Source organism: Rhipicephalus microplus, chromosome 1, assembly GCF_043290135.1.
Source record: "Rhipicephalus microplus isolate Deutch F79 chromosome 1, USDA_Rmic, whole genome shotgun sequence".
Taxonomy (NCBI): domain Eukaryota; kingdom Metazoa; phylum Arthropoda; class Arachnida; order Ixodida; family Ixodidae; genus Rhipicephalus; species Rhipicephalus microplus.
Genome location: NC_134700.1, coordinates 292,953,219 through 292,980,818, shown reverse-complemented (window position 1 = coordinate 292,980,818; position 27,600 = coordinate 292,953,219). Strand labels below are relative to the sequence as shown.

The 27,600-nt window shown below is 42.5% G+C and overlaps 2 protein-coding genes across 2 annotated transcripts in view; one reads left to right on the top strand and one right to left on the bottom strand.

The window, feature by feature from the left end:
* LOC119159411 (elongator complex protein 1) overlaps positions 1 to 12,583 on the top strand; it is a 47,736-nt gene extending 35,153 nt beyond the window's left edge. Inside the window, exons 22-33 of the mRNA XM_075865159.1 lie at positions 8 to 150; positions 2,508 to 2,631; positions 4,743 to 4,840; positions 7,114 to 7,315; positions 8,034 to 8,095; positions 8,675 to 8,737; positions 9,344 to 9,509; positions 10,096 to 10,192; positions 10,282 to 10,424; positions 10,712 to 10,860; positions 12,303 to 12,381; positions 12,446 to 12,583. Coding sequence (XP_075721274.1) covers positions 8 to 150; positions 2,508 to 2,631; positions 4,743 to 4,840; positions 7,114 to 7,315; positions 8,034 to 8,095; positions 8,675 to 8,737; positions 9,344 to 9,509; positions 10,096 to 10,192; positions 10,282 to 10,424; positions 10,712 to 10,860; positions 12,303 to 12,381; positions 12,446 to 12,513 — 1,394 coding nt within the window. The 3' untranslated portion in view covers positions 12,514 to 12,583. The remainder of the gene's footprint in view (positions 1 to 7; positions 151 to 2,507; positions 2,632 to 4,742; positions 4,841 to 7,113; positions 7,316 to 8,033; positions 8,096 to 8,674; positions 8,738 to 9,343; positions 9,510 to 10,095; positions 10,193 to 10,281; positions 10,425 to 10,711; positions 10,861 to 12,302; positions 12,382 to 12,445) is intronic.
* A 350-nt stretch (positions 12,584 to 12,933) lies between these two features.
* On the bottom strand, positions 12,934 to 17,826 carry LOC119159412 (mitochondrial ribosomal protein S30). The gene is made up of 5 exons (XM_037412160.2): positions 17,238 to 17,826; positions 15,841 to 15,996; positions 14,985 to 15,096; positions 14,391 to 14,564; positions 12,934 to 13,489 (listed from the first exon to the last, which is right to left on the bottom strand). The coding sequence occupies exons 1-5, from the start codon at positions 17,820 to 17,822 to the stop codon at positions 13,023 to 13,025; spliced, it is 1,494 nt and encodes a 497-aa protein (XP_037268057.2). The 5' UTR covers positions 17,823 to 17,826; the 3' UTR covers positions 12,934 to 13,022.
* Positions 17,827 to 27,600: the final 9,774 nt, after the last annotated feature.

Genomic DNA, 27,600 nt, shown 5'->3' with positions numbered 1-27,600 from the left:
TTTGCAGATTCTGGGAACAGAGCAGGCATAACATGTGATGCAGCACTGAAGTACCTTTTCTACCTTGTGGATAGAAAAGACTTGTTTGATGTTGCACTTGGGACGTACAACTTTGACATTGTTCTCATGGTTGCAGAAAATTCTCAGAAGGTGAGAGCACAGTGGTGTGTGCGTAGAAGCAGTATATTGGTGTTATCAGTTGTATTGGCATGTTGTCGCGTTGTATTGTGTTGTCTCACTGTATCAGTTATATTGGTGTGTACTTGCTAGCATGTTAAGTTGTTTATCCAGGTATCAGCAGTATAAATTACAGTGTAATTTGGAAGACACTGGTCAAAACTATTATTTCGTGTCATTGTGCAAAGGTGTGACATTCAAGCACTCCTCCAGCCGTCTTCTAGGCATGGTGCAGTTCTAAGTGGGCGCTTTGAATTCTGTGTCAGGTCAACAGTTGCAAATTCAGGCCCACCCGGAAGTGCAAGAATGCATTTCAGTCGTTTACAATTTGTTGACATTGGGATTTATTGGGAACTAGTACACTGACTGTGCAGCACCTGAAATAAGAGTATACAACCACATAATGTGGTACTATTAAAAAAGGTGTTACATTGAGCCTTGAGCAGTGCTGTCATCCTTAAAGCCTAGCCAAACACAGGAGTGCAGTATAGCAATGGTACTTTGAAATTAAAAATCTAGAAAGGCCCCGTACAAGCAAATGTTTTAGGTCACGCAGCGTGATGTAATATGACAGTGCTCATTTAGTCTGATGAAATACCGAATGTGTGCAAGATATTGCTAAACATTGAAGTACGATAATGAAATTCAGTGAAGTTTAATTAAACGTAGAATGTCACTGGGGTCAATGTTTTGACAAAAAATCTGTCTACGATGCGGCAGCAATAGCTTTTGGTTTCCTCATTAGCGTTATTTTGTATGCATAGCTAACTCACCTTCATTCGCAATTTGATAAGAGGAGAATCATAAGCATGAAGTATTAACAGTATATATGGTAAACAGTCCGTTGTATGGCTAGCTGTTGCATAACATTTAGAAGAATATGCATGAGCAGAAGTGGAGACATATCCACACACTGCAAGTAAGGAAACCTTACAGGATGTCACCCTGGTGGGTCTCGAATTGACGAGCATGCCAGGCTCTAGGAGAGAATGGACACAGTAAACACGGTCGGTACAAACGAAACCAAACACACATTCATTTAACTACTTTTTGATCGACGATATCGTCAGCCAAATTATTATACATCAATTGTAATTAACATGCTAAGACATCTTTGCACAATATTAAACAACACTCAACAACATGACAAACAAGGCAGTGTCACTAACGCCTGACTCACCACGTGGGCCTACCGCAGACAGCCCTCGGTGCCGTCCACGGCAGAACCACCGCTGCAGGCAACCTGTCCGCGCCACCGCCCCACGCCTAAAGAGACTCGCTCAACTCTCTCGTCCGCCACCAAGGCTTGCCTTCCGCCAGGGGTCACCACCGGCGCTACCACTCTACCAACCATGATGATGATAGTGGTGATCACCGCTCGCAAACACAACGCTACCTATCGCTCAATAGTTGTCACCCCCGAAATACGGCTTCTGTGCGAGACACGTGCGCCACGCGGCGCAAACAACTTTACAAGGGGTGTCAGCACCCCACAATTTTTATGTCCAAAAATTGTGAGAAGGCTAAATTGTGCACAGGGACATGATCCTCCCATTCTGTCATTGTAAAATGGCTGAGCAGGCATAGTGCGAAATATATCCGAAACGGGCTTTTCTGGGAAATGTTGCAATTGTGTTGAGTAAAACTAATGCGGCCCCGCCGCGGTGGTCTAGTGGCTAAGGTACTCGGCTGCTCACCGGCAGGTCGCAGGATCGAATTTCGGCTGCGGCGGCTGTATTTCCGATGGCGGCGGAAATGTTGTAGGCCCGTGTGCTCAGATTTGGGTGCACGTTAAAGAACCCCAGATGGTCGAAATTTCCGGAGCCCTTCACTACGGCGTCTCTCATAATCATATGGTGGTTTTGGGACGTTAAGCCCCACATATAAATCAATTAAAACTAATGCGTATTGTGTCCTTATTCAAGCTTTATTCCTAGCCAAGCCATATTAGGTATACTTGGCAATTGTAGGTTCATGTATTGCTGAATAATTCCATCCTGTCGTATGTGCTATTCCATTGTATTTCACGTGCTATGCTTCCATCACTGCAAGTTGTCATGTGACATAATGCTCACAGCAAATGTGTCACCAGGTAGGAATTGCCACTCTTTTGACATTGTGTCCTGCTGATGACAATCGATCAGTAAAATATTTGGTTGCGTGCTTCGCAACGGCAGTAGCACCTGGTTACATTAAGACCAGGGCACCAGCATCTCTTAGCTGGCAAATAACAGGCTTGTGCCATCTAATGTCCTGTGTGCTGACTATAATTTCTTCAGCAATACCAGAAAGTGATTCTAAGGAAATGTGAATCTCAATGGTTGCTGCAGGATCCCAAAGAATATGTTCCATTTCTGAACAAACTGAACCAGCTGGAGCCCAATTATCGCCGCTTCACGATAGACATGCACTTGGAGCACTACAAGAAGGCCCTCAAGAACATCAGCCTATGTGGCAAGTAATTCATCTCCTAGTCTGTGCACACTTTCTCTACATTGCTTGCTTTCTGTGGCTGTGCACATTGTGCAGTATAGCGATGATTCTGTGCCCTGGCAATTCCATTCTGCTGCTAAGCATAAAATCACACATTTAGCTTCTGGTCACCATGGCATCATGAGTGCAGGATGAAAAGACTCCCATGTGCGTTGGTCACGGCTCAAAATGCAAAGTCAATACTCTTAGTATAATCACTGCTATGCTCAAGTGCTTGGGATGACTGTGTCGGCTCACTGTGAATCTGGCTGCTGAAATTATTGTTGGCTTCGGTGTATGCGTTCAAGTCAAAGCTAAGCTGATATCACGTGAATTGATGATGGTGAAAAACGACAGTATGTTACCGTATAATGATCACACTTTTTTTTTTTTTTTTCAAAAGATTGACTCCAACTTCGGGATGCGATCATTACGCGGGGTAAATTTTCCGTGAAAAAATATTCTGAGCACCAGAAATGCAAAAATGTCGCTAATCAGAATTCTTACGGTAGCTATCATGAACATGACCAAAAATAAAAGTAAATTAAGGCTTACCTTTGTAATAAAATGCACATAATACGCAGGAGCTACATGCATGGCACACTGCCCTTTTATTTTTTACCTCTCTGACCCCCTAACGTTCATTCAGACTCCGAAGCGTCACTGGCATCAGTGTCGTCGCCGCACGATTCCCTGTTGGAACCGACAGTGTCTTCACTGTCCCACAGAGGGTCATCTTCCGTTCCGTTGTGCTTTAGAAATGCCAGCGACAGTCCATTCCGCTGCATGAAGCGTGTCGTACAGCCAGAACTGGCGCGGAAGTCCTTTGTGGCTATTCCCAGCCTCCGGGAAACTGTGCACGCCTGCGTTCGTATCATGTCTAATGACACTGCATAACCGTCCTTGCGCATGTCCTTCACGTATTCGAGGACTGCCTTTTCAATGTCAGGGAACTTGCCAGATTTCGGCCCGCGGAAAGCCCATCGCGTGCTGTTAGTAGCCATGAGCATGTCGCGCTGGTTTTTTTTTCAATATCGGATCCGTATTTCGTCGTCGCTGAAATGTCTGCCGGCAGCGCGGTTGCCGTGCTCTAGCGCGTAGTCAAGCGCCTTCAGCTTGAACGCGGCAGTAAAGCTCGCATACCACCCCATGGTGAAAGGCCGCTAACAGATGATCACAAAGCACACACAAAAAAAAAAGAAAGGCGTGGTCTCAGGAAAAAAAAACATTTCTGTGGGATGCACACAGGTCGACCAACAGGCGGCCGCCGCTGTAACAGTGCGGGATGTCAAAACAAACATGGCGGCTGACGGAGTGAAGCACTCCGTGGAGCGAAGCCACCGCATTTTTTTTTTCTTTGCGTCAGTTATGAAGGTTGTGAGTGCGTCACACGCGTCAAAACAGTTTCTTCCATCTAAATAAGGAATGCTTTCATTTAAATCAGTAAATTTACGGCATTATCATAGTGATGCCCGCTTTCAGATCACAGAAACAATGATAGGCGTGTTCAGCTAGACTTGGCACATGACATGTGGATGCGGCAAGTTCATGGTACAATCATTACGCGGGGGAAAAAAATGTCGAATTTAGACGACAAAATTTAGGGGTGTGATCATTATGCGAGTGCGATCATTACGCGAGTAAATACGGTTTGCTTCAATCTGTCAGTCACACTTGCGTTGGAATTAATAAGTCCCAGGTGGTTTTAATTTGTATGGAGCACCCAATAACTCAAACAGTAGACTCGTATTAAACGAAACTCTCTTAAATGAAATTGCTGCTTGAATGGAACAACTGCCCCTAATATGTTTGGTTTTATATTTGAATATTATCAAATATAAAACCTGTTTATCTTTCAGTAAACAAAACTCCTCTTATAGGAAACACATTTTACTGGTCCCTTCAGGTTTCATTTAAAAGGAGTCTACTGTATGTAGCCTCCGGGTGTTAAGGCCCATAATTTGGACAAAGGCTGGTGTACTGTTTGGAAGACCACAAAAAAAACAATTGTTTCATTGCTGAAGTTCTTTTGCTTGCTTTCATTCCTGTTTAGTCTAGTGCATTCATTTGCCTGTTCCGAATTTCTCACGCAGGAGAAGCCCACTTCAGTGAATGTCTCAGTCTTATCAAAACACAAAGGCTGTACACAACAGCACTCGACCTATTTCCTGAAGGTTCACAGAAAAGGAAGGTAATCTAAAATATTGTACCTTTATATTTAATAACAATTCTTATCTCACTGCCTCTTCCCAATATTTCTTTGTGCTTCGTTCCCATTGTTATTACATTGATAAGCGTTAAAGAGAGATGCATATCAGAGATCTAGTTTATGAAAAATATAAATTTTATTTGTAAATTTAAGTGGTAAGTTCAGAATTTCCTGTAAAAGGGTTGGGCTTTGCAGGCAATGACTTGTTCACGCTTTCACACTAGTTGTGGCTTGTAAAACTCACATTCAGTCTTTCCTCAAATATTATAGTTGCATTGTATGGAATCCATGAAGAAGATGTGATATTGAAAAACTAGAATGGGTGCAAAATTAAGCAGTGCATTTTCTTTGTAGAAGATATCAGGATTTTTGCCAGCTAATTTTTATTCATGCCCACCTTGGTCTCATCACTCTTGCATTGCCAAATGCCTAAAATTGCTTCGCATATCCGACTCTCCTCATCTCATCTCAAAACCTTCATTACCATGCCCTAAATAGAGTAGACTCTCAACAATTCAAACTTGAGGGGACCTCAGGATTTTATCGCAAGTTCCATAAAATACGACTCGGGGCTACATACCAACTAGTACTGTGGTTTTTATTGTTTCTCAGTGTCACAGCAGCATCCCAAACAGCTCAGCATGATCGTTAGTAAAGTTTTTAAATAACAGTGATCATACTGGAACACATTATTATACAAAACGTGCACACCTGTTTACTTAATGGACAAAATGTGTTGTGTCAAGTGACGGCTGATAGCCCCTTCGCACTCTTAGGATTTACTCTTTTGCCTGACACCATTGTACTGCGGCGAAAATGGCCTTAAGAGGCGTTCAGAACAAGACAAACCTCTGCCAGACTGTCCTAGATTTTGATTTTTTCCCTCTTTCAATCAGCATGTGACTGTTAGTGCCTATGGTTTGGCTAGCTTGGTGATGCTGTACGCAGGCAGTTTGCTTTATTTACGAATTTTCATGGCAAAAGAAAAAGAAACTAAGAAACTAGAATTTTCAGCTAAAAGCAACAAAGCCAGCAGATGTTTCCAGGTGTAGACAAGCAAAAAGTTTGAATTAATCGAATTAGTGCAGTTAGACAGCTTGAATTAAGTGGTTTTCAAGTACAGTGAGAACATGGCAGGCCGATCAAACATTTATTATTTGTTTGAATTAACTGAAAGTTTGAATTTTTAGAGTCTACTGTATCTCGCCTTTTTTGCCCTCACTATCTCCTTTAGCTATAGTTTTTTCTCATCAATAATTGATACCTTGGGTTCATTATTCGGAAACATCCATTCACTACCATTGAAAGAATTTGTCGAAGCTTGCTTATGAATGTTCGCATGTTTGTCCATCCCGCTGCTGTATTAGCCTCAGTAAGGCTGCAGTATCAATGAATGATACCTTGGGTTCATTATTGGGAAACATCCATTCACTACCGTTGAAAGAATTTTTCGAAGCTTGTTTATGAATGTTCGCATGTTTGTTCATCCCGCTGCTGCATTAGCCTCAGTAAGGCTGCAGTATGAATGAATGATACCTTGGGTTCATTATTGGGAAACATTCATTCACTACCATTGAAAGAATTTGTCGAAGCTTGCTTATGAATGTTCGCATGTTTGTTCATCCCGCTGCTGCATTAGCCTCAGTAAGGCTGCAGTATGAATGAATGAATGAATGAATGAATGAATGAATAAATAAATAAATAAATAAATAAATAAATAAATAAGTACTCCCGTGGGACTGTATGTATGTTGTGAGGAAAGACTGTATGGCAATAAAACATATTCAAAGAAAAGCGGCGCACAAAAAAGACGGAGACAAAGAAGAGAACCACACACAGCGCTGCACTCACAACTGAGTTGTGAGTGCAGCGCTGTGTGTGGTTCTCTTCTTTGTCTCCGTCTTTTTTGTGCGCCGCTTTTCTTTGAATATGAATACACACCAACTCGCCCAACTTTCTATTCTGTTACAATATATGGCAATAAAACTTGATTTTTCTTGATTTTTTTCCTTACCTGAATTAATCTGTTGTATATGATGTGGAAATATATGAGCGCACAAGGTAGAAGGAAGGAAGCACTTGACAGGAAAGACGCTCTTTCCTGTCAAGTGCTTCCTTCCTTCTATCTTGTGCGCTCATATATTTCCACATTATGTTTTACCAACTAGCCCAGCATTCCACTTTATTGTTCTATATGATTATAGCTAATCTTATCACCCACCTAGGCAGCAACTATATTTATTTTTTTATTTCAGGAAGTATGGGATATTTACGGAGATTATCTCCTTGAAAAGAAACACTACGAGGAGGCTGGACTTGTCTACTGGCGCTCTGAAAACCTGCAGAAAGCTGCGAAGGCCTTTGAGTTGTGTCTAAATTGGAACTTGCTGCTTACAACAGCTTACCAGATGAAGTACAACCAAGACAGTCTACAAGCCCTTGCAAACAGAACACTTGGTGAGAGGCACTGTGGCTGTAGTTCTGCCTCAAAGCTTAGCCAATTCTTGCATTCTTTGAAATCCTGCGTCTGTGTCAATAGCTGTGTGCATCGTTTACAAAAAGAAAAAAACACTTATTAAAGAAAAAAAGTGTAACTTTTAGCCGCTACACATCGGTGAGAACTTGCCACCATACTGCAGCGGCAGTTATGACACATATGTGAATACTAAGTAGTTATAAAGAGCCTGTGGCAACACCATGCCATAGGGCAGTGCTGTTGCTGCAATGAGTGATGGCTGTGACATGGTTCAATGAGCAGTGGTGTTGACAAGGATTCCCAAGTCACACTAAACAAAAATGTGCACTCACTGTCGATATGAGCTCTAAAAGCTACTGGCAGTAATGTTCTCTCGCTACAATATAGTGGCCCTTTCACTTTCACCACAAAGAACAAAAGTGTCCTTTGCATTGTTTGTTTTTTTCTCATAGAAATCACTTTTGCATTTCTTCTGTATTCCGGCATTATCTGAATCATGCATTCATTGATTGTTACAGAGCATTTCACATTGCCCTAATATTACTCTGTTCATTTGATTTTCTAATGATTAGATAATTGTATCATTAGATTGCAATGTAAGCATAAAAGAAAGTTTTCGATGGTGAGGTTAGCATTAAATGAATGACTATTTCACAAGACTGGTGCAGTATCCTTATGACATGTTGTGTGTGTTTGCAGATGCTTTGGTGCTCGCCAAACGTTACAAAGAGGCCTCTGAAATTTCAGAAACTTTCCTAAAGGTACGAGGTCATTTTGTGTGAATAAGTACCTGGAAGCCAACAGTTAGTGTAGTGCAAGAGTTGGATGCCTGGTCAAAGGGCAGTATAGTGTGTGTAAAATGGTTGTTTTTTAAAATAGAAATAAGTTGTGTCTCAAAGTAGGTCGACAACTAATGGTGGAGCTTACTCAGGCTCGCTCAAGAAATATATTTTGTGTTTAGGGCGCTCTCGAACTCAGCCTCACCAATATTTACCTCCACCTTACTCACTTGGAAAACTCGCCAAAATATCACTCACCATGACTCACAGGAACTCATACTCATAAACTGATGGCTCGATCCGAGTCTTAGCGAGTCGATTCATGAATGAGTTTGCCCAAATATGCTGTAGTCTTCAAGTTGTTGTTTTTCATTTCCATTTTACACTCAAGCCTCGGTATAAAGAAATATTGGTTATAATTAAGTAAATGAAAAAGTCTTGCAATAAATATAAAGCTAGAAAAAATTCTTTATAACAAATTTTCGAATATAACAAGCCTATTTTCGTGTATGATGCAACTTTGTTATAATGAGGTTTGAGTGTACAACTGCTATGTTTCAGGATGAAGAAAGAACGGTTCGTATTCTGCTTGATGCACACATGTGGAACGTTGCACTGGCAAAGGTACGTTTTCATGCTGAGAGACATGCACTTAGTATAACGTTGTACATTTCGAGATAGTAGTGAAGATACTTAGAAGATGGGACTGACTATCTCTTTTGTAGCAGCCCATTGATAAATTTAGTCAATACCACAAGAACTTTCAAATGCTTTTCTTCTCTGCAATGTCATTTTTGGGCCTGGCCACGCTTACTTTCAAACCATTGTCACAGTTTCGATGCAAGCTGCTCCTACGGTGTTGGAGTGATGATGAGATTTCGACGATAATACCAAGAGAAGATGTATAGCACACTACCTGAAGTATGCAAACTCAAGTTTAAAGGCAAACATTTTGCATACTAAGTATGTGCCAGGCCACCAGTTGTGCTGTGGTTGCCTGTTCATGCGCATAAAAATAGCATGTGGGCAAGTTAGATAGTTAAATAATGAAAGAGAATAACTGAAAGAAAAAAGAAAATAAATTGGTGCTGCTTGCCATGGATCCTTATTAGATGATTTAATCTTTCATTCAGGTATGTGCAAATGTTGGGGTGCGTAATTTAGTTTGTCTCGTAACTGCATCGTGTACAACGAAAAAAAGTTTGCTGTGTTGTTTCCTCTGCATTTTAGATTCATCAGTTCAACAAGATAGAGCTAACCGAGAAAATGTGGAAGCCAGCTGTCACTGGCGAGCTGGAAGTCATGTTAGAAACTGTGGATTCACTCAAAAACACGTGGTCCAAGCACGTGGCACGACTGACGACTGTTCGTGAGCACAAGGCCAACGAGGACCAAGGTAAAATCGAGGGTTTGACGAAATCCCGTCTGGTCGAGAGAAGGCATTGCAAAAGGAAAAGAAATGCCGACCACTATGAAAAACACTCAAACTAAACGAGACATATCATTCAATTTTAAAGTTTTTGTGGTTGGTGTTCTTTTTTTCTTGCAAGGACCAAGGTAATTTACCGAAATGCTTCTAGTGTTGTTCCACAGTGATGCACAAGTACGAATTGTTCATCCAGAGTTTTATGAACAGCTGCTTAACACTAGTCTTGACCACACTGATATGGTGTGAAGAACGTCTATAAGTAAGGCAATAAATCGCCAGTGGAAGACACCTCATGGCACAGCACACTACGTGTATATATAACGGTACTCAGATTTAGGAGCTGTAGAATACATGTATACAGTATTCTACTGTATGCATGTTAATCCTGCGCAATGTCGTGCATACCTGTGCTTGCTTTGTTCAGTCAGAAAAAAAGATGTAGCACGTGTTCTGCACTCTTCGTGGAATTCGTTTGATTTTTCTCATTGCGTTGAATTGTTGAGTTACAATACACAACCACTGATTTGTACTTGTATATTCTGGCGTGTTCAAGGGGAAGAAGATTTTGGCGATGGTGCATTTTCCGACGTGGCAAGCGTGACATCCAGGACAGTCGGTGGAAGTGTGACTGGTGGAAGCTCCGTTTCAGGGTGAGTAATTACTTTGCTCGTATAGTGATCGCACTTTGAAATCGCTGCTTCAATATGTTTTTGAAAGGTGAGCTACTCTATTCTTTCAGATCAATTGCCACCATGAGGACTTCGAGGAATCGTAAGAAACAAGAACGCAAAAAGTATGTGTTGAAGGAAGGCTCTCGTTACGAAGACTTGGCACTAATCATCGCACTCAACGAGGTTGCCTCATCGTCCGACAAGCTACAAGGTTATCTCATTTGCTATGAACACTCCGGAAAATTTTTTAAGGCTTCGATTGTGCGGGCACAAAACAACACTAGCTTTTCAGTAGCAGCTTCTGCAAATACATGGCAATCTTTACATAAATGACCAATTTAAGAAATGCAGTTTATAGCATAGCAGCACAGTAATTGTAATCTGTGTACACTAGTATAAGATATTGCACCTTAAAACAAGATTATGCATTTGCATAACCTGTTATTGTTCATACATCACAGCGTCCAGCCTGTTGTGAAGTTTTGCCATACCTTTCAGAGGAGTGCAGGGACCTTCTGCAAGCTCTGGTACTGTGCGGCTTGGACCAGGAAGCCAAGAGCCTTCAGCATCAGTTTGCAGAATTGCTACACATTATAGAAAAGGATATTCCCAACGTTTGGCCTCCAGTAACAGCCGAGAGTTCACTGGTAAGTCTTGTTGTTTGTGTGCGTCATTGTTTCCAATGCAGCAAAAGTTAGTTTTACCATGCACCACATTATATTAAAGCAGAAAGAGGGAGCTGTGAAAGCGCCCAAAAACTATTCTTGCATGTCCTGTTAAGACTGTGTACACATACATAAGTGGGATCAAAATAAGTGTCCTTGGTGTTCTCTTACTGTAATTGGACCCTTCCACACCTTTCTGTTCACCACAGTGTTTTAGTAGTTATTGTGCTCGGCTGCTGACCTAAAACTGCGGTGGTCACATTTTGATGGAGGCGAAATGGTAGAGACTTTTATGCTGTGTGATGTCAGTACACATTGAAGAACACCAGATGCTCAAAAATTTACGTAGCCCTCTACTGCGCCGTGCATCATGATGATATGGTGCTGGTACGTGAAACACCAGATATTATTCTTCACGCCTTTTATGTGCACCTTACCATGCCAGCTTTTCCATGCCTTCTTTAATGTTCACATGTTCATGCTTCTTCTACTATCTTACAAACACTGTATCTTGTTTCTTTTCTGAGGAAGTATTTATCAATTGCCAATCACTTGATTCTCTAAATATTGAAGTGTGAAATTAAAGAAAACAATGATGAACTCATGTTTTACTCATAATGTTGCTGGAAACAGTTGACTCCTATAACTTGACCGTGAAGCCTTTGATTTGAACTATCCTGCAAAGTCCCGGTGAGAAATCACACTATGCCAGTGAAGGAAAACCTGTTCAGTTGAACATAATGCCAAAGGAGACGGCATTAGTTTGTTCAATGTTCGCTGGTGCTCTCTCGTGCACGCGGCAGTTTAGAGCTTGGAAACACAAAAAGTTATGCAAAGGCAGCCACTGCCTCATTTCCGAAGCAGTTTTATTTTAATCTTTTCAGTGGCTGATGGTCCATCTATCTGGTCAAGCCATACGCTTTCACTTCATGTTGTTTCATGTAACTAACTTGAAAAGTTGAAATCTTCCAAGTTATATATATATCTTCCAACAAATAAATATATAATATATATATATATATTTTGGAACTTTTCACTGCGTGTTTGTTGAGTCCCATGTAAGATTTATGTGTGAGAATACATTGCACACTACTTCAAACAGTAAAGGATTACTTGAATTTGAACTCACTTTTGATTTTGTAGCTGCTTGTTAATTAAACCTTTCATATTATTTGACAAAATCTTATGGTACAGCTAGGATGTAATGAAAGGCGGCCAGTTGTATGACCTGAGGAACTTTTCCTCATTGTTAATTCTAGAAAGAAAAAAAAAGCAATTAATTTATTCAAACACAAAAGTTTGGGCGTGCTCATGAGCTTGAGCTAAGTTTTAGATCTCTCCAGTACAACAAAGATAACAGTGCCGCACTGCATCAGTAGAACTGTAAAAAGCAACTAAAACAGCGTACCTCTGTATTCAAACAGCCTCTTGGGCCACACTCGTCATCGACAATGATTGCCGAGGCAGTACAAAAACAAAAGATTGTGGAGCACATAATATCAGGTATGTTTCAGAAGGTCTTCTTGGTATTGAACCTTTGACAAATATGCATTACGACTCATTTCAGATCCAGAACTCCGACAGCCACCTGCACTTCAAAGAAACTTTTGCTGGAAACTTCAGATGCTAACCTGATCAACTGTGCAGTGTGGTGCAGAAAGTGCAATGTACAGCAGTTGACTGTAAATATGTGCTACAGGTTCTATATGCTGTGTCATGCTTGCGATACTCTGTTTACGACACTACAAGCTGTAGTGTCGCTTATAAGTTTAGCAAGACCGTCCCACATACTTTGCTGAAGTCCTCATTGGCAAGCAGTGTCACGCATGTTCAATGTACTCATTATATAGGTATGTTGCCGTATATACTTTTTCACCCTTCATACTCTCAGCATCTGAATCTAATGTCTATAGAACATACCTCTTTCTTAATTTGGCCAATATTAGAGCTGAGGAATGCTTTTAATTTTAATTCTCGTAAGAAGGGTCAAGCAGCACTACGACTTTGATGATGCTGCAATATATATATATCTTTGAATGTCAGGCCAGGCAAGAATTTCCTTTTTAAATATCAAAACTTTACTGAAAAAATAATAATAATTGAAACAAAAAAGTAACGGCTATACACTGACGCAAGAGAACATACTACTTTAGATTAATGTGTGGCGAGGGCGGAGCATCTTTATGCCACTTGTAAATCTTGACCCACATCGGCACTTCATTCTTGATAGCCTCTCTCAGATTGAAGCGGCAGTCATAGGTCATCATCCACGATTTCAGTTGCTCTTGCCTCTCTTCTTCGGGTCGAGTGTCCACGCCTAGGTACGGACGAAGCTCGATCCCTTCAGGTGCTTCAGGTTGGCGAAGCACGAACCGGAGCAGGAGCTTAAACACACTGTCATCAATGCCTTTCAGTTGTCCATTCTCGTACGCTTCGAAAAGACGTAGATTGCCGGACGACCAGCACAGGTTACGAAGCGGGTTGCTTTCATAATAGTCATAATGTAAACGAAGTGTGTTCAGTTGGTAGACTGCAAACGTCCAGTGTTGTCCATCTGTATTGACAACATGGCTGACCAGAGGATAGGTTGGGTCGTGATAAATTGTGAACCCTGAAAAAAGAGCAAAAAAAAAAAAAAAAATTTCTAGAGATTTTTTTGATACAGTAGACTGTCATTAAATAAAACCTAAATGGGCTGGGAAAAAAACTGCCATTTACCGAGAGATGAACAAGGGGCAAAATTCAAGTAAAGTAAATTGCACTGAAGGTAGTCCTAATTAGTTAGCAGATTTGTTTAATAAATTTACATTTACTTAAAGTCTACTGAATTTGATGGGTTGTTGTTAAACTATCTCTATCTAAACATCACAATCATATGAAGAAGAATTGCCAATGTTGCAAGAACTTTAAACCAACTTTCATGCTATTAACAATCTGCTCCATAACATGTGATGCCTAGTTACAGAAGTTAAAGAATTCAAGAATGCTGGCAGAGTTAGACATTACGTAATTGGAAAAGTGCATGGGGGCAATTGTACTCCCTGTTTGAAGACCGTGCATGTGGTCACAAAGAAGAAGATTAAAAAAGCCCTTTCATGCTATTTTGCAAACCACAGTAATAGTGACATAGATATTGCATAACATGTTTGCTTATTCAGGATTTCTGCTGGGATATGTAAGTTCATGATTAAATCAATTATTAAAGGACTTTTCATTTCACCAAACAGCTACAACAAGCGTAGGCTAGAAGCATCACAACGTATGGTGCTGCAAGGAGGTTCAAAAACTTCTAGGCAATCTCTCAGAATTTCACATAAACCTTTTCTTACAAACACCACCTCTCCTTGCAGAGGGCTGGCAAGCAGCAATGGAATGACACCTTTTAAGATATCACACAAATACTGAGGCCAACATTTAAATGAACACAACACACATGACCAGTCATTACAATCGGAGAAAAATCTGGAGCTTTTGCTGCTGTTCAAAACAACGAAAATACACAACAATCATACCCAGCTGTGTTGCCACTCCATTGAGCCAGCCAAAGCCTGACAGTATGGCTGCAGCATTTGCGGCATCTTGCACCTCTTCAGCTGTTTTGAATGGAGAATCGTGGTGACCAATCAACTGACTGCGCTGCCGTATGGTCAGCAAAGGAAAGTTGCACTCGTGGAGGGGCCAAGTACCTGAAAAATTACGAAAACGTGTTATGCTCAAGGAGAATTTGAGAAGTTTCACTTTTCCATGTGGAAAATGTGGGGCCAAGAAAACATTAAAGAATGATGACGAGGAATGTCCCAATGCAACAAGTTGTCTGTACCCTAGTGTTCTCACTTCAAAGAAACCAACGCCTTGTCACTCTCCCAATTTTTATGCAGACTACTACATTACTTGGTACCTATGTAAAGAGCATGTGACAACTCAGTTTAGATGCATTGTAAGATGTAAATGTTTTACATTAGCATAAACACTCGCGATGCACAGGGAGTGAACACTTTAAGGATTTTCTGTACGTTCGCTTTCCATATGTAAAATAGAGAAGGTGCATAAATGCAGGCATGTTAGCATACACTTTCCCTCCCCCTCATGGAAAGAAAGAGACTTGCCAGGCAAACTTGTCTGATACTTCTTTTTCCACTTGAACTTCATGTAAGAAGGGTGGTAAGGAAAGTCTGGAACCTCTTGGCTGTGTACGAGTGGGTCATCCATGCTCACTATCTACAAAGAGGACACAATGTTGTGTTTGGCCACATGTTTGTAAAATTACGCTTGTCCCTTCATTACTGGAGCATGAGCAGCTAATGGCTTCACTAAAAGAAAGGAGGCATGCACACGGGGGAGGGGCAGGTGCCCCCTTGGTCATCTAGAGGGGGGAGGGGGTGCTGTGCAAAGTCTGTGCCATACATGGACTTATTGGGGGGGGGGGGGGGGGGCACTGTGACAAACGTTTGCCCCCCCCCCCCGGTTGGGGAACCATGCGCATGCTTACAAGGGCTGAACGATTTAGTTATGATTGATTACAGCATATTCATTTATAAAAGAGTAATAAGACTCGTGGGATGAGGGGATCACTAAAACCAACCGTCCCAGTGCCCGTTTACTTCATATTATAATAGTCTACATGCATGTATTCAGCCAGTAAGAATGACAAGTGTTGTATCTGTGAAATGAAAAACATTCTGGAGTTTCACTTGCTTGTGCCATGTTACTATCGTGAGGCAAACCTCATTAAGGACACTCTGAATCAAAAGTTCTTCTGTTTTTTTTCTTAGACTCCAAAATGAAAGCTTCTACTAGAATCGTATGTGGAAACACATTCATACCCTTGCATGCTCTAACTACACATGCAGCTCACCTAAAATAGCTGAGTTCTAGGATCAAAAAAGCCTACAGATAAAAAACAAGCTACACCACTATCCTCTTTAGTATCGACCATGCCAGGTGTCTACATATTGGCCTTACAACAGGAAGAGGTTTGGTAATCCGGACTTGAGCATCAGGTGTATCCATGAACTGCAAGTTCATTGTCATGGTGTCCCTGTCTCTGAATCGTCTCCTTTCATTTGGGTAGTATCGCCCATGCTTCCAGAAGGCATCGCAACGTGGCCTATAATCCACCTGGAAGAGAAACAAGCATTGCATTTGGCAAACCATGGCATCCTAAGAGGTGCAGTGTAGTGACAGGCTTATTTGTACACAACAGCCCTGACACGAACGCATTTTTCCAATCAATCAATGATTTGTTTTGCGAGGCACTAATAATAACAAGGAGGATATGCTAAAGAAGGTCCCAAGGTCTGGAGACCGTACCTTTAGACCCTTTGACCTTGCTGTCATGCATGCCATTTCTTTGGGTTTTTACCATCTAGAGGCGAACAAGAAACATTGTTGCACTTGTTAATGAAACTCATTTGTTTACGTTTTCTCGCCAAGGACATGCTCTTGCGGCTTGTCCACTGATAATCCTCCATTTCATTAAGAGAAAAAATTGTACACCGATGAGACGGCACGCAGAAGAACCGTTGTTTAACTTGTCTTAACTCGTATCTGTTTAGTAGCCTATCCAGGTAGACAAAGCGCTTATGGCGTTCAGCGGTCATGCAGGCATAACGGCGCTCCGATTATGTAAAGAACTATAGCATTTGTTTTCGCTTTTAAAATATCTCAAACGTGCATCTAAGATGCCTACTTTGTGAGCCGTTTAGTTGTGTAACCCTCGGCTGCTGACCCGCAGGTCGCGGGACCGAATCCCGGCTGCGGCGGCTGCATTTCCGATGGAGGCGGAAATGTTGTAGGCCCGTGTGGTCACATTTGGGTGCACGTTAAAGAACCCCAAGTGGTCGAAATTTCCGGAGCCCTCCACTACGGCGTCTCTCATAATCATATGGTGGTTTTGGGACGTTAAACCCCACATATCAATTAGTTGTGTAACCGCGATCACTCTGATCGCAATGAAATTATGCATTATCTTTGAGATCTGAACTACAGCAGTACACCTAGCTCATCTGGCTTAGATGACACCCAATGCCACGCCGTCTGTTGTTCCTTCACCGTCCAACATCCAGCGCTGTTTGTTCCGGTCTTTAGGTCTGAATTAAACAGTCAACTTCGCGCTAAAATCACAACCACACAGAAGAAGACAACACATAAACAGGTCCTGTCTATGTATTTTCTTCTGTGCGGTTGTGAATTTGGTGCGAAGTTCGACTATTGAACTCGGACATGTACCAACTAGCCCAACAGCGAGCTCTACTAAAGTATATCCCGTCTTTATCTTCAAGATCAGCGCATTCGAACACGGTCACTTCAGGCCACAACGCAGCGCATTTCGTCACAAGCAAGCAGCGAATTCCACCGACCTGCGAGGTCTGAAGGTGAGGCGCGTCCTTGGCCAGGCCTCTCAACAACACCGACAGAACACTAGTGATGATTTTCTCCTGTTTTATGGACTCGGAAGGATTCTCCCTGCATTTGTCGCCGCTTTCGAGCAACTCCAACTCTGTGGCGATAGCATCGACGAGATGAGGTTTGAGTCGCGCGTACGCGTCCTCGACGTCGATTTTCTCGTACACGTCCGGCAGACTTTCGATCAGGTGCGTCCGCGTCGCGTACTGGTATGCGGGGAGGCAGTTGTAGTACAGGGTATCCGGCTGCGCCAAATAACAGAACTGCAGACCCTTTTCGGTCATCTTATCCAGTTTCTGTTGAACAGTGGGCATCGCCTTGATGCTCTCTCTCCATTCCTCTCGCGCGCGCCTCAAGGTGGCTTTGTGGTGGGTATCTAAGATCGGCGGATACTTGGGTTCTTTGGTGTACACGTATTCCGATTCTATGTCCGGGTTAAGGAGCTTGGGATAGTGACTCGTGAAGCGTGAATTGCGGGCGCATTCTAAAATGCGGCGGTTCGTCAGTATTTTGGTCGCCATTTTGTAAAAAGAAAACATGGTGTTCTACATGGTTGCCGAGCGAAAACACGCGAGTCGCTAAATTTAATAAAAAATGTGAGTAAAAGTTCAGTCTAGATCTAGAAACAGCAGCACAAATAAAAAGCTAATTGCTTACAAAACAAGGTTTTAGTTTTTTGTGCTTTCAGTTTTCTTCAATTGTAGGAGTATTATATTTGCATAACTCGAATTGATCGCTCGCAGTAGCGGTGCGGTGCGAAGAGCATGGCGCCATTTTTGACCTTGTGATGCAGCATGCAGCAGACGTCCATGTTTGCTGCTTTTATGTGATGGGTGTTATGTGGTGTTCCCGGACTTTCCATGTCCTTTGTTGTTGCATTTATATTACTGCTGCGTAGGAAGTGCCTTGTACCACTGCGTGCTGCATGCACTTGTAAAAGTGCCCAAGCAATAACACATTGTTGCTCGTCGAGTAGCATCAAGTCAAATTTTGGTCAACTGCGTGGTTTACGGTTGCTCCAATCGCACAAGAAACAAGCACAACAAGAGAACATTCAACGAGTAGTCTTTATGCTGTGCCGAGAGTCAAACTATGACTGTGTGCGAAGCCGATTGAGCAGTTTTCAAGGCTCTGTGGTTGTGTCGCGAAAAACTGGACGAATCGACGTTGCACTACGGAGTTTGCGGGGCACGCTGCGTCACCGTGTGAGCACGCCTAACCTAGGTTTGCTATGCATGCGTGTGCAGTGCGTCACAGAATTTCTCAGTCGGCCTTAATCAGTAGCCATAGCAGCAGTGGTTTTCCTTGAATGCCTGCGAGCATGAGACCTGCTCAGCGACGGTAAGTAAGTCAGTCAATTATATACAACGAGCGCGACATCTCGCGCGAGAAACACCAATAATATATCCGTAACCTGGCTACCGACCTAATGAATAGCGGCGAGAAAGTACGATGGCCTGGGCGCAACATCAGGCGCGACTGATTACTCGCGCCTATCGCCTACTATAGCTAGAAAAGCCGCTAAGTCACTCATATGCGGTACATCATGTCTGCAGCCTGCCTTTGCAACGACGAAGATTAACTTCACTCTTCGTTGCTAGACAGCTGGTGACGTAATTATGGACGTCCAGGGATGTGTAGCTGTTTGACTGTTTTCACGTTTGATTGATTTGTGGGGTTTATCGTCCCAAAACCACTATTTGATTATGAGAGACGCCGTAGTGAAGGGCTCCGGAAATTTTAACCACCTGGGGTTCCTTAACGTGCTGTTTTCACGTTTAGAGGTTTGTCCTGTGAAACACACAGCTTTTGATGTCCGCATGGTTTACACTAGGATAAGAGCAAGCATCGTTTGTGAAGTAATCGTCGGATAGGGCCAAAGAGCCATCAGGTGATCGCCACCGCATTTTGCGACTTTATGTAACTGTTGCGCCTGGAGTAAGATAGGGACTTTGTGTAGTCTCCCATGTCGCTGATCGAGCTTCATCTTTCACCAAGGGCGTAGCCAGAGTTTTTTTTTTTTTTTTTTTTGGCGAAGGAGGGGGTTCACACCTATACCCGACGGGGTGCTTGGGGGGGGGGGGGGGGGGACACAGGCATCAGCTTTTTTTCTGTGACGTAACTATCGGTGGTAGTTTAAGCAGATTGTGCAGATGTATACCAAAGTTATGATGTATATCAATGTTATCGTGGTTTCTTTTAAACGCGAAGCATTTCTTAGCGAACGTCGGCAACTTTGAGCGTATATATAGCCGCTTACGTTTGGGTGCTCTCGTAGCCACCCCCTTAGCTTGGCGTGAACCAAAATTAGCATGGAAGGGGTAAGATGATTTGACGAATATGACGCGCTGGTCAAGACATGAATAATGTCGGAATCCCGTCGTGTACGTCGTGAAACACTTCCCGCCAGACAGTGGTACATACCCACGGGCGGGTATGTGCCGCTGGTATGCGGGTATGTGCCACAGGCGATTGAAACTTGGTGTCTACCCTGGAACGACGAGAACGCACATGAGCAATTTTAACGCGTGAGCGTTAAGCAATACCCGATATCGGTAGCGTCGACTCAATGAAGGCATAGAATAAATGCCAGTGTTAAGAAAAACCTGAAATAGGCAGCGTTGACGTCCGACGAATGCAAATAATAAATTTCAGAGTCCCAGGAGGAATCGAACCTAAACATTCTGCGTGGAAATCAAGCATTTTACCACAAAGCCTCGACAGGTCTCAGAACTTCTCTTTAAAAAGACCTTATATATATATATATATAGGCAACAAATCATACCAATTGCACACGTGACGTGAAATAATTATCTCAAGGTCAAGTGCTTCTGTGGGTAACGTCAGAGCACAAGTGTCTAGGTAGAGGAGTGACGTCAAAGCACTACGATCTACGTATAGGGCGATTCCTTCTCATACGTCATCCCCTCATGCGCTGGGCTCACACGTACTAGAAAAAGGGAAAGCAGCATTCATCTTGAAATTTGACCAATTTCCACGGCACATAGCGTTGGGAATTTCGGAAGACGTGATCGTGAACAGCCAGAGTATGCATTGTGCTCATCAGCTCAAAATGGTCAGGCCTGGTGGGGGGCCCTTTAAGGAAAGCAACTCAGAAGTAACGATTACATTTATGTAGTTGCATATTTACTTTTCTGGGGCTGTAATTTAATACAGTAATCACATTTTAAAGGAAGTAATTCATATTGTAATTGGTTACTTATTTTCTGTAACATGTGTAAGTCTACTTTTTTTATTTTTTTCTTTTCTTAAACGGAATTCTGTCGCGGGACGTCCTAGCTGAGTAAACTGCCTAGCGGCTCGTTCTGGATTCTTGTGTTGCTTCGTTTCTGATGCGCAAACCCGCACGCGTGTTAGCTACGCGTTCTATACATATACCGTTCAAGTTGTGATCATATAGTCGAGCGCTGACTGAACGTTGTCGGCAGTGTGGTACAGTCTATGCTTTCTCGAAATCCCTCAAATCTTTCCACAATGCTACCCTATATCGCAGTGTATTCTCCCGGCAACCGGGATAGTTGTTCAAAAAGGGTTTCTCCCGGCAGTTGCCTCCGGTTGGCTCTCATATCTCACGTGACTAACTGCCGGGGGGGTGGAGGGTAGAGAAGAGGAAGAACTGGCATATACTGTCTTCATTTTACAACTTTTTTTTTCCTTTTTTTTTTGTTCCAAGCAATAGTGCAGTTATTGTCCATACGAGACTATATGTTCTCTTGGTCAATCCCCCAGAGTGGGTATGAGCCATGGATTCTAGGCTACAAACAAACTGCGGGACAGGCTGGACAGATGTGTCCTAGCGTGGGTTAGGTTAGCTTAGGTCAAGTTCTCCCGGTTGCCGGGAGAATAATAAAAAAATTGCCCGGCAATTAGTCAATTGACGGGTGATAGCCGGTGGGAGCTAATACATTTATTTTGGTTTCAACCATGTTGCGCTATGCCCTCCAGGCTCCATGGTAGTGTCTCGGATACGTGAAGCGGAGGGCGGAGGGTAGACACGAAAAATGATGAAGCAGACAATATAGAGAGTGTATTTTTGCTTTATGCAGGATCATATATTGCAATTTTGATATAATCAGATACTGATCACTTATTAAGCATGCCAAAGAAACTTGTAGAAGCTGTATCAGGAGTGCAGTGTAGCAATGCACTATCTTAAGCACATGACGAAAATAGTTTTAAAGAGAAGTGCATATGTGTAGCACCTCCTGACAGTAGTGAATTGATTTCACAAGAAGCTTAGGAAGCAAATTCATTTTTTCAAGGTACCTTCCTCGGCTCTTTTCCATTATGAAGGCCTTGATATCATCCACCACTTCCTTAGCCTGGGGGAGGAAACAGACATGGTCAATGAACTCTTAATGTTTTTCAACAAACAAGAGCCTATAGAGCAGGAGTGCAAGTTCAGTAATTGTTAACACTTTTGACAAATTAATGCAAAGATGACAGTTTACTACACTACATCTGAATGCTAATGTGGTGCCCTTTATACATTCTCAACATCTTGCACTCAGCAATGTATGTCTGGCTCACTCGGAGCGCTTAGAAGTGCCCTGACTTTCATTTTGTATGACGGTGCCCTGTCCAGTGCCAAAACTTCTATTGGCAACACAATGCTGCGATAGGATTTAGGCATGTGTGCACCCTGTATGTACACGTTTGTTCAGCCTAGGCTTATCATGGCCCTAATCTTTACAAGATTACGTACAACTGCAGTCCAAGCTTTAGCCCGCTATTAACCTCTCAAGTGTATTATACTTAAATAAAGCCAAGGAAAAAAAGCGGCTTTTCAACATACAGGACCCCTACCATGCAACGGCACCTCCATGTCATCGTGATATTGTCGCAACTACATAGGCATCATTAGCAGCTTCCCTGATAGCTCCAGTGCAGCATCCGAATTCTCACATGTAGAGAAGTGTTGGTGTTTTCTTTTGCATCTCTAGTGAACTTGATTTCATTTGGTTTTGCAACGTGGTGGGTCACACTGGGCTTACTATGCAACAACTGATGAAAGCCGAGCAGCTCCCAGTTCGAATTAACCGTTGTGGATACCGATGTGTTCCGAGTTATTAAGAGTTTTTCTCCAGAGAAGTACACAGGGCTGTGCTCGAATCAGGGCGTCAGTTTGAATCAACTGTAAGTTAAACAAACCAATTTAAAATTAACGAGCTTTTACTGTACGATTTTAAAGCAGGGCAAAGTGTGTGGCTCCGTAAATTTTGCCATCTGGTGTTCTTTAACATGCACTGCCATCGAATAACACACAGCCTTCTAGCATCCAGCCTCCATCGAAACGCGACTGCTGAGGTTGGCATCAAACCCGCAACCTTAGGGTCAGCAGCCAAGCATCGTAACTGCTACACTGCTTTGGTGGAAATTTACACAATACAAGTAAAATCGTTTGTTTCTTCAGTTACAGCATTGGCCGAATGTGGCTGAGGACGGGAATATGTAAAAGAATGTGAATGCTGAATGTGGCTGAGTAAACTCACTGAGATGCGGACACATGGAAAGATATGCATCTCGGCCTGCTCTTGCTGGCTAGAAGAGGTTGGGTCATCTTGGACCACAAACACCAGGATGTTGTTGTACAACTCTCGTGGGTCGTCCGATGTGAAAGCTGTTGGGTCGCTGATCAGACTCATGGGAAAGCGCTCCACCACATCCTGCATGTAAAAACATGAGCAATCAGCTGCAGTAAATCTCATTGAAGAGCAATACACAACTGCACATTCTATGTCGTATACATTATATGACAGTAGGAATACTGCTGTATACTTCAATGTACAGTGGTGGTTAAAAGCTGCCAGGCCATGCTGTCATAGGAATACATAAAATAGTGGCCTGGGGACTTTAACAAACCGTGAAAATGTACAGTAGTCACTAATGAAATGCGGAAGTTTTAAACCGATTAATGAAGATACTTTTGTTTCTAGCGTCGACAGCTGGTGTCATGTTGACGTAGTCTTTACTAAAACACTTCAATCGTAGCCAATTTTACTTTTGGCTGCCAGATTGGCAGTGTGTGACGTGGTTTTCATAAGCAATTGTCAATAGGAGTCATTATAGGAAAAAAAAGTCATCTCGCATTTTAATGCATCAGTACTTTAAAGCTACACATCTGCGTTGTCATTCTACTTAGCTTTACAATTAATACGCTTCCTGTTATGATTCATAATACACTTTTTAATGTCATAGATATCAGAAGTCGCATATAAACCTGTGAATTGGTCAGCTGCATTTTACCGAGTAGATCTGCTATTCTGGATTTCGTTTTATCTTTGAATATATTTGTTGATACTTCTCAAGTCCTTGTGCAGACATATGTTTTTAGCCTTAGCAATTCTTTGGCTGCGGCGATGGCGTAGTGGTTAGAGCATCCGCCTCGCATGCAAGAGGTCCGTGGTTCAAATCCCGGTGCCGCGCAGTTCCCAACCGGATTAAAAAAAAAAATCCGCGTGTTGATGGAACTGCATTAAAAGGCCTGGGGTGCGGCCTCACCGGTAACCACCGCCGGAAACGCACTCCCTCACCAGAGAAGGATTGGCCACCCTGGTGCAGTATCTGGCCACTACCTCCCACATGCATACGTCAAATAACTCACGGCCCTCAGTCCCCAGCAGCTGCGAAGCAACTGACCACGGCGGCGGTCAGATCTGCAACGCAGCACAAGGTGCTAAGAATCTCTGGATCCGGACAGGCCGCCATTGGAACCTGAACTTGGCAACGTACGTTTAACGTTAGAACATTATAGTGAGGGAAGTCTAGCTGTACTATTCGAGGAGCTAGAGGGTGTTAAATAGGATATAATAGGGCTCAGTGAGGTTAGGAGGACAGATGAGGCCTATACGGTGCTGCAGAATGGGCACGTCCTTTGCTATCGGGGCTTGGGAGACAGAAGAGAACTGGGAGTGGGGTTCCTAATTCACAGAAACATAGCTGGCAACATAGAGGAACACTATAGCATTAATGAAAGGGTGGTAGGTATCGTAATTAAACTGGATAAAAGATACAAGATGAAGGTAGTACAGGTTTACGCGCCTACATCCAGCCATGATGACGCTTCAGTTGAAAGCTTCTATGAAGACGTGGAATCGGCAATGAGTAAGGTAAAAACACAGTATACTATAGTGATGGGCGACTTTAATGCAAAGTTAGGGAAGAAGCAGGCTGGAGACCAAGCAGTAGGAGATTATGGCATCGGTACTAGAAACGCCAGAGGAGAGCTACTAGTAGAATTCGCAGAACGCAATAATTTACGAATTTTGAATACCTTAATTTTACCGAAAACGAGAGAACCGCAAATGGACATGGAGGAGCCCTAATGGCGAAAATAAGAACTAAATAGACTTTATAATGAGTGCACACCTAGGAATCGTGCACGGTGGAAGTGGTTGGCAAGGTACGATGCAGGGACCATAGAATGGTACGGTCTCAAATGCGCCTAGACTTGAAGAAGGAACGACAGAAACTGATACGCAAGAAGCCAATCAATGAGCTAGCCCTAAGAGGGAAAGTACAGGAATTCAGAGTGTCGCTGCAGAACAGGTACTTGGCTCTTAATGAGGAAACCAACCTTAGCGTAGATACAATGAATAATAATCTGACGAGTATCATTACGGAGTGTGCAGTGGAAGTTGGAGGCAGGGTAGTTAGACAGGACACTGGCAAGCTTTCCCAGGAAACGAAGAACCTAATTAAGAAGCGTCAAATCATGAAAGTGTCAAGTACAACAGACAAAATAGAACTGGCAGAGCTTTCGAAGTTGATTAACAGGCGTAAGGTATCCGATGTAAGAAGGTGGAGAGAATTAAACACGCTCTGAAAAATGGTGGCAGCGTCAAAGCAGTGAAGAGGAAACTTGGGATAGGCAGAAGTCGGATGTATGCACTAAGGGACAAAGAAGGCAAAATAACTACCAATATGGATAGGATAGTTAAAATAGTGGAGGAGTTTTACAGAGATCTGTACAGTAGCCGAGACAACCACGACCTTAATACTATAAGCAATAACCCAGATGACACCCCACCAGTAATGATAGAAGAAGTCAGAAAAGCTTTGGAGAGCGTGCAAAGAGGCAAAGCTGCTGGTGAGGATCAGGTAACATCAGATCTGCTGAAAGATGGAGGACAGATTGTGTTAGAAAAACTAGCCACCCTGTTTACGAGGTGTCTCCTGACGGGAAGAGTACCAGAGTCTTGGAACAACGCTAACATCATCTTAATACATAAGAAAGGAGATGACAAGGACTTGAAGAATTACAGGCTGATCAGCTTGCTCTCTGTAGTATACAAGCTATTTACAAAGGTAATTGCTAACAGAGTAAAGAAAACATTAGAATTCAATCAACCTAAGGAACAAGCAGGATTTCGAACAGGCTACTCAACAATTGACCACATCCATACTATCAATCAGGTAATAGAAAATGCTCAGAGTATAACCAACCACTATACATAGCCTTCATAGATTACGAGAAGGCATTTGATTCAGTAGAAATATCAGCCGTTATGCAGACACTGTGGAATCAGGGCGTAGATGAAGTATATATAAACATTCTGGAAGAAATCTACAGGGGATCAACTGCTACCATAGTGCTTCATAAAGGAAGCAACAGAATACCAATCAAGAAGGGTGTAAGGCAGGGGGACACAATCTCCCCAATGCTATTTACCGCGTGCTTACAGGAAGTTTTCAGAAGCCTAGAATGGGAACAGTTAAGGATAAGAGTTAATGCAGAATACCTTAGTAACCTGCGCTTCGCCGATGACATTGCATTGCTGAGTAACTAAGGGGACGAATGGCAACTCATGATTAAGGAGTTAGACAAGGAGAGCAGAAAGGTGGGTCTTAAAATTAATGTTCAGAAAACGAAAGTAATGTACAACAACCTCGGAAAGGAGCAGCGCTTCGAAATAGGTAATAGTGCACTTGAAGTTGTAAATGATTATGTCTACTTAGGGCAGGTAATAACCGCAGAGCCGAACCACGAGATGAAGTAACTAGAAGAATAAGAATGGGGTGGAGCACATTCGGCAAGCACTCCCAAATTATGACAGGTAGATTGCCACTATCCCTTAAAAGGAAGGTATATAACAGCTGTATCTTGCCGGTACTTAGCTACGGAGCAGAAACCTGGATACTTACATAGAGGGTTCAGCTTAAATTGAGGACGACGCAGCGATCAATGGAAAGAAAACTGGTAGGTGTAACCTTAAGAGACAAGAAGATAGCAGAGTGGATTAGGGGACAAACGGGGGTTAAGGATATCAAAATAAAGAAGAGGAAATGGACATGGGCCGGGCATGTAGCGCGTAGACAGGATAACCGCTGGTCATTAAGGGTATAACTGGATTCCCAGAGAAGTGAAGCGGCTTAGGGGGAGACAGAAGGTTAGGTGGGCAGATGAGATTAAGAAGTTTGCGGGTATAATTTGGCAGCAGCAAGCACAGGACCGGGTTAACTGGCGGAACATGGGAGAGGCCTTTGTCCTGCAGTGGACGTAGTCAGGCTGATGACGATGATTATATATATATATATATATATATATATATATATATATATATATATATATATATATATATATATATATATATATATATATATATATATATATATATATATATGTGTGTGTGTGTGTGTGTGTGTGTGTGTGTGTGTGTGTGTGTGTGTGTGTGTGTGTGTGTGTGTGTGTGTGTATAAGAGCATCGAACGCGTTATTCGAAGGTCGTAGGTTCGATTGCTGCTCACGGCTGGTTATTTTTTCATCCACTTTTCTTTCTTCTTATTTACATTCCACTGGTTCTAATAACTTCCCCTGTACATTCCTTGGCATTACTGTCTGTTAGATCTCATTAATATTGTGTTAAAACACGGAAAAACGAGCCCTTAGGTATACACTTCTTTCCCTTATATATATATATATATATATATATATATATATATATATATATATATATATATATATATATATATATATATATATATATATATATACTGTAGGCATTCATTAAGCACATCTACTATCTTTACACAAGCCCCGCCGTGTTGATCTAGTAACTAAGGTACTCGGCTGCTGACCCGCAGGTCGCGGGTTCGAATACCGGCTGCGGCGGCTGCATTTCCGATGGAGGCGGAAATGTTGTAGGCCCGTGTGCTCAGATTTGGGTGCACGTTAAAGAACCCCAGGTGGTCGAAATTTCCGGAGCCCCCCACTATACGGCGTCTCTCATAATCATATGGTGGTTTTGGGACGTTAAGCCCCACATATCAATCAATCACTATCTTTACACATATTCA

Coding starts and splice junctions, on each gene's coding strand:
- LOC119159412 (XM_037412160.2), bottom strand. CDS start 17,822: ATGTTTTCTTTTTACAAAATGGCGACCAAAATACTGACGAACCGCCGC. Junction 14,565..14,984: donor GTATCAGACAAGTTTGCCTG/GCAAGTCTCTTT, acceptor GTAATTTTTCAG/GTACTTGGCCCCTCCACGAG. Junction 13,490..14,390: donor TGGAGTGGCAACACAGCTGG/GTATGATTGTTG, acceptor CTCTTTTTTCAG/GGTTCACAATTTATCACGAC.